The sequence below is a fragment of the Haliotis asinina genome, chromosome 9, assembly GCF_037392515.1.
Source record: "Haliotis asinina isolate JCU_RB_2024 chromosome 9, JCU_Hal_asi_v2, whole genome shotgun sequence".
Classification (NCBI taxonomy): domain Eukaryota; kingdom Metazoa; phylum Mollusca; class Gastropoda; order Lepetellida; family Haliotidae; genus Haliotis; species Haliotis asinina.
Genome location: NC_090288.1, coordinates 4,831,160 through 4,838,051, shown reverse-complemented (window position 1 = coordinate 4,838,051; position 6,892 = coordinate 4,831,160). Strand labels below are relative to the sequence as shown.

Genomic DNA, 6,892 nt, shown 5'->3' with positions numbered 1-6,892 from the left:
ACCTAAGTTTAAAAGGCATGGTCCAATTAAATTAATAATATCTAAAAAAATATCTATCCTTTGAAAAAACCTTAGTTATTCAATCAGGGTCACTTGGTCAATACAAAACACAAACACAGAGGGTGCAGTTCTCTGGGCAGCTAAGACAGGAAATAGTCACAAAAAGTTATTATCATTCTGTAAAACATGAAACCCATGTTGGAGGATTATTTTGAGAAAAAGGATTTATAAAAATGCTCAACTCAGCTTACATTAAGTCACCATATCATTATGACGAATCTTTGCAAGAACATACATGCCTTCGCTTCAATATTGTTACCATTGTTTTGTAAAACATGAAAGCTGTAACTAACTAACAGTTATTGCCAACTTAATTCTTGATTAACCATTAGACTACATCTAGCCTTATCTACCTCTAGGCTATTCATTAGTTGATATAAACATACATTTAAAATTTAAAATAATATTTTAAAAAATCAAATATTTTGTGGCATTAAAAAATGCAATTGAAGAAAGAGCATCTTTCCTGAAACAAGCCTTACCAAATCCCAAAACAATATATTCATGTAGCATGGCAACTTGTATAAGTGAATACATATTTTAATATCATCTATCACACACATCATCTCCACAGGGTTGTTGAGGAGCATGAGATTCATTTTCACTTCAGCTTAATCAGGGCCTCTAACCTGATGGCTCATTATCTCAAGATTAGCAGAACTTGGGACACTGAGATCATCCTTTGATCTCACAAATCTGGTTCACTGAGGGGCAAATATTTTTACTAACAAAGACATAAAATTATTTAATCTCATAACATCGGAAAATTTGAAATATTAATTAATATACATGTATAAAAATATTAAACTATAAAATAAAAAAAGCCTGTGTGTCTGTGTTTGTGTGAGAGTCTGTGAGTCTATGTGTGTTTGTGTGAGGGCCTGTGTGTATATGTGTGTTTGTGTGAGGGCCTGTGTGTATATGTGTGTTTGTGTGAGAGCCTGTGTGTCTATGTGTGTTTGTGTGTGTGACTGTGAGAGCCTGTGTGTTTGTGTGAGAGTATGTGTGTCTGTGTTTGTGTGAGAGCCTGTGTGTCTCTGTGTGTTTGTGTCACAGCCTGTGTGTCTATGTGTGTTTGTGTGTGCGACTGTGAGAGCCTCTGTGTCTATGTGTGTTTGTGTGAGAGTATGTGTGTTTATGCAAGTGTCTGTGTGTCTATGTGCATATGTGTGAGTGCCTGTGTGTCTATGTGTGTTTGAGTGAGAAGTTGTATGAGAGCCTGTGTGTCTGTATGTTTGTATGAGTGCCTGTGTGTCTATGTATGTTTGTGTGAGTGCCTGTGTGTCTATGTGTGTTTGTGTCAGAGCCTGTGTGTCTGTGCATTTGTGTGAGTGCCTGTGTGTCTATGTGCATTTGTGTGAGTGCCTGTGTGTCTATGTGTGTTTGTGTGAGAACTTGTATGAGAGCCTGTGTGTCTGTGTGTTGGTGTGAGAGCCTGTGTGTTTGTGGCCAGTTAACAAGTTCCATTGTTCAACAGCATTTGGTATGACACTGCAGAGAATTAACTGACGTTCAGCTCTTAAGGTAAACACCCAACCTGCTCTCCAAACTGGAGGTCAGCGATCCAAATATGATAAAATAACTGATCTCAGAAGCACAGCCACCTCTATATAATCAGCTAAGTCTTGAGACAATGAGAGACAGCTACCAAATTTCCCACCGAGCACAGTGGAACCTTCTTAATACAGACACTGTTAAACTGGACACCTGATTTAAGGATAGTCACCAGTACCATTGGGCACTTTTATATATATATATACAAAGTATATCACTCCTCAATCAGGATGAACTAATATCAATGTTTACTAATATAAACACATTCGGAGAGGACAGCGGCATCCAGACTACAAATGTTTCACAAGTAATTTCTGGCTGGTGATTCAAAAGGAATATCATTCATGAGACTTTCTACAAGATTATCGTTCTTCTGTCTCTCATGAAACAATGCAATCAAATTGGGTTTTTTCAGATATTAGGCCCAACATAAAAATAACTTGTTTTCATATACCTAAAATACATTTGTGAATGAGGAAGACTGCTAGGATAATAACCACTTGAGTTTCAGAGATATGTGCTACTGAAGGCAAAAATGAGCCTTTGAGGTCTGGAAGTCTTTAGATAGTGCTTGATGAAGCTCTCTAAAATACATAGAGAGTTTATCATGGCTAAATATGTTTCTGATAAAACAATTTGTCTCTGTGAATAATACAACATTTGAGCTTCTGCTTGATTCTGATAAAACAATCTGCCCCTGTGAATAATATATCATTTGAGCTTCCACAATGTTTCCCTGTCAATCACCAGCCAACTGACCACTACTTACAGTTGCTGGGTCTACCTTTGAACAACCAACAGACTAACTTGCCTAATCAATCGAGCCATCATCAATTGAACTGTTCTTTCTCAAACACCAATTGGACTGCCTCTAGTACGTTCTGCGTGACATGGCACGGCCGTTTGAGGTCCGGGTCTATTACGAAATCTCTGTGATTATGATTTGACGGCCGCTTGCCCCCGTAGGTCACAAAGTCTCTCTCGGAGCAGTATACACCGGTACATACCAGAATGCTTTCACACGACTTGGCGAAATTATCAACAAACTCTTCTCCCTCCGACTGTGATTCTAACATCTCCAACTCCTCAGACGAGTCATCATCGTCGTCATCCATGTCTGACACCTGCTGGCCGCTGGCATGGGCAACAGCCTGCTTGACCACGGCCTTGGCTGACAGACGCTTCTGTTTAGACTTGAGTCTCTTTCTGAGGTAGCGGTTGTAGAGATTTGCTCCATATATATCTGTCTCTGGGTTGTCACTGTGAGAAAGAGGGATGGATTAAATTGGCTTGTTTGATATGAAAAGTTGACCTGCTGTCTGCTGTCCCATATACAATGTAAAGTCGACCTACCCTATACAGTATAAAGCCTTATGACAAGTTGACCTACCCAATACAGTATTAGGTCTCATATAAAACTGACCTACCCTGTACAGTATACATTCTCATGTAAAGTTAACCTACCCTATATAGTATACAGTCTCATGTAAAATTAACATACACTACACAGTCTGATGTAAAGTTGACCTACCCAATACTGTATACAGTCTGTTGTAAAGTCGACTTACCCTATACAGTATAGGTCTTATGTAAAGTCAGCCTACCCTATATAGTATCCCAGTATTAGGGGTTTTCGACGATGTAAGACAAAAACATAATTTTTATTTTTTAAATCATTTAAAGTTTTGATTTTGCTAACCTTGAGTGATAAAGATATATTCATCAATTTCACACAAAAATAACATGTGTTTCCTACAAAAATAGCGTTGATGACATCGTATCAGCAAAACTGTAGCCGCTTGCCACATCTGGGTATTTTGCATTCTGTTTTCAATGATGAGCCATACTTTTACTGCCACACTACAAGAGCGTGTTTTGATCATGTGGCTTCTTGTTTTATACATAAACTGTCACTAGCAGATGACTGGTCTTGCTGAATTTCGCTCACTATCTTTTGTTATACAGGAAATTGATTTTGTATCTAAAGTGGTATTAATGATCTCGGGTAAAAAATATTGATGTTTATTTGCTCTTTACATAACTTAACTTCCAGATTTCAATTGTCAATAAAATGTTTCACGACAGGAACTGGGCATCCATCCTACCGATGAAACCGTTTGTGCACTCCGATCACGCACGTACTTCCCCAATATAGTGATAGCAAAGCAATTGTCGAAATAACTAGAATGTTGAATTCAACTTGCTTTGGCATGTCTGCTTGATGTAAAGTCGACCTACCCTATACAGTATATAGTGCTGATTCCATCCAGCCCCAACAGGCGGGACTGCTGACTGAGAAGGTAGTCGGCATGATGATAAGTTATCTCACTCGGCTTGCCAACTAAAGCTGTGTATTTCAACTCATGCCCTGTGATTTTCTGTAATTGGAAAAATAAAATTCATTACAAGAATAATATGAAGCCATTAATCATTGGCAACAAGTCATCATGAAACACTCATGGAGGGCAGGCTAATGATTTATCTGATGTCAGTGAGCATATACCACATCACTCCTTGACATCTCCATACACACACACTGCAAGTGATTCCAGACTATTGCATAATCTACTGGTACTGTTTCCTTAACAAGTGATAAACCAGAGAGGTCAGATTTTCCTTTGTACCATGGCAGTGATCAATGTCACTTCTTTCAGTTTAAGATCTTTGTGTGCATGTGGGCGATTCTCTTGGATCTATAGATAAAAGCCCTTTGGTTTGAATCCTCATGGGGATATGGAAATCCTTTGCTCACACACACAGGGGAGACTGTGAATGTCTATACTGGAGACCTTCAATGTGTATGTAGGCATTCTTGCTGTGAATATAGGAGTTAAGGGATCTTTATGCAGGGATCCTTGATGTATGTACATAAAGTCAGATGTAGACAGGAGTTTACAGAGCTCTAAATAGAGATCCCTGATATAAACACAAGAGATCTTTCATGTTAACACAAGGATTGCTCTATGTAGAGATCCTTGATGTATTTACAGGAGATCCTTGACGTACACACATGGATTCAATCAATTATTTTTGTAACTGATCCTGAATGTATATACACAGGAATCTTTCAATTCTGTTTGGAGATCCTTCATGTGGTATTTTCAGGGATTCCGCTGTGGTGTTTACGGATCTGCTTGGATACAGATATATACAGTTTCTTAGGGCATATATGACGTATTAAACATGAAGACTACTGAATATACATATGACACGAAAACAAGCATCTATCAAACCGAGGATTTACAAAACTGTTTCTGCACTCATTCTTATGTGAATAAGCTAAACTAACTTCAATAATACAGGATATCAAGATTTCTGCTAGTCTTTTAATCCAATTTGCTTCAGCCTTTGTGAAATAAATATCCATTAATAACACAAACTAGAAACTAGAAATTCAAAACCACCATCATAGGGACAAAATATGAATAAATTGGTGAAGATACATTAAATATGCATATGCTTTTATTAAAAGCATCGTTCTGCTTGAGATTTATTGCTGTGACATGTGACACACTGCTACTTGTGTGGAGTCGTGGACATCATCCAATATGTGTCCATCACCTACATGTATACCCATCACATTCTGATGTATGACATGCTGTGGTAGTGGTAGAATGTTGAGGAGTGAGTGAGTGAGTGAGTGTGTGTGTTGATGAGTAAGTAATGAATGTGTGGATGAGAGAAAGGGTGAGAGAGAGTGGGTTGGCGAGATGGCAAGTGAGTGGGTTGGTGATTGAGCGTGTGAATGGGTTGGAGAGTGAGTTTTTTAGCAGTGAGTGAGTGAGTAAGGCTACCACACCATCACGCATTCTTTGTTTGTATCAGTAGTCCAGCTTTCCAGCTGCACCACAGGAAGTCACTAAAGCGTGAAGTAAAGCAGGTTTCAGACATGTATCACTTGGGTAAACAGGTATGGTGCTGATGAACATGGAATCATAAAAGAAGAGGATTCAAACCAAGGAACATAATTGTGCACTGTAAATTGAACGGCAACTTAGGAAACAGCACCAACGATAGCTGCTGTGTTGTCCTGACGTAAGAGCAAACAAAGCATGAACGTTCAGCCAGGACAAGAAAATCTTAGACCGAGTCACCTTATGCAGGCTCATTAAACATAAAGTATGCTATTAAACATCAACATTAAATATTCATAAGACACTAGCTCTCTCATGCATCAAATATTATAATTACGCTGTCTTGAAATTACTTCCAAGCTTGAGTGATGTTAATTTGGTTGGTTAAGTTTAAATACATATTTGTCGTCATACTTACATCACAAGAACGTAAGTATTTAATACTTTTATGGTTAGCATAAATTTGCAGTTCTAACAATGTTTTGCAATGATGCAGTTGTTTGTATGTATCAGTCCTGATGGCTGGTAGACTGTTGGGACAAGGTGACACCTGCTCAACACATTCCACAGCCATAACCTACCAAGTTTTGTTTAGGGGTGAAACGGTATACCACAGCATTGGTAGAAACGTAGTATTTTGCCTTCAGTTCGGTATATTGTAATGCAATCCCAAAATTTGGTTATTGTATCTTATCCCATCTAGTCAAAAAATGACAGTTTTGTTCAGTCAAAATAACACACATTATTGTTATTATTTCTCAGTTTATTAAACAGTGAAAGGTTTAGATCTTGTTGTGAGTTTTCTGCATTATTATCATATCTCACATACTGAACTGAAACAGACCAAACTGAAGACTTTGTACCGCAATACGTACCGTAGCATGGTAACCGCTTACAATTTCAAACCCAGTTTTATTGCAGTCTGAGATTGCGAAAATACAGCTGAACATGTTTATAAGATTCACCCCCTTCTGGTGTCATACCCTAACAGTCCACATTCATTGCTCCAGCACACAATACCCATCCCATCTTCCGCCCAAGCAGACAATACCCATCCCATCTTCAGCCCAAACAGACAATACCCATCTCATTTTCAGCCCAAGCAGACAATACCCATCCCATCTTCAGCCCAAGCAGACAATAACCATCCCATCTTCAGCCCAAGCAGACTATACCCATCCCATCTTCAGCCCAATCAGACAATACCCATCTCATCTTTAGCCCAAGCAGACAATAACCATCCCATCTTTAGCCCAAGTGGACCATGCCGATCCTATCTTTAGCCCAAGCAAACAATACCCACCCTATCTTCAGCCCAAACAGACTATACTCATCCCATCTTTAGCCCAAGCAAACAATACCCATCCCATCTTCAGCCCAAGCAGACTATACACATCCCATCTTCCGCCCAAGCAGACAATACC

General features: G+C 38.8%; 1 protein-coding gene across 1 annotated transcript in view; it reads right to left on the bottom strand.

Moving 5' to 3' along the window:
- Positions 1 to 425: 425 nt before the first annotated feature.
- The window catches only part of LOC137296605 (haloacid dehalogenase-like hydrolase domain-containing 5), a 57,105-nt gene continuing 50,638 nt past the window's right edge, over positions 426 to 6,892 (bottom strand). Inside the window, exons 7-8 of the mRNA XM_067828415.1 lie at positions 3,853 to 3,992; positions 426 to 2,874 (exon numbers count right to left, since the gene is read on the bottom strand). Coding sequence (XP_067684516.1) covers positions 2,445 to 2,874; positions 3,853 to 3,992 — 570 coding nt within the window. The 3' untranslated portion in view covers positions 426 to 2,444. The remainder of the gene's footprint in view (positions 2,875 to 3,852; positions 3,993 to 6,892) is intronic.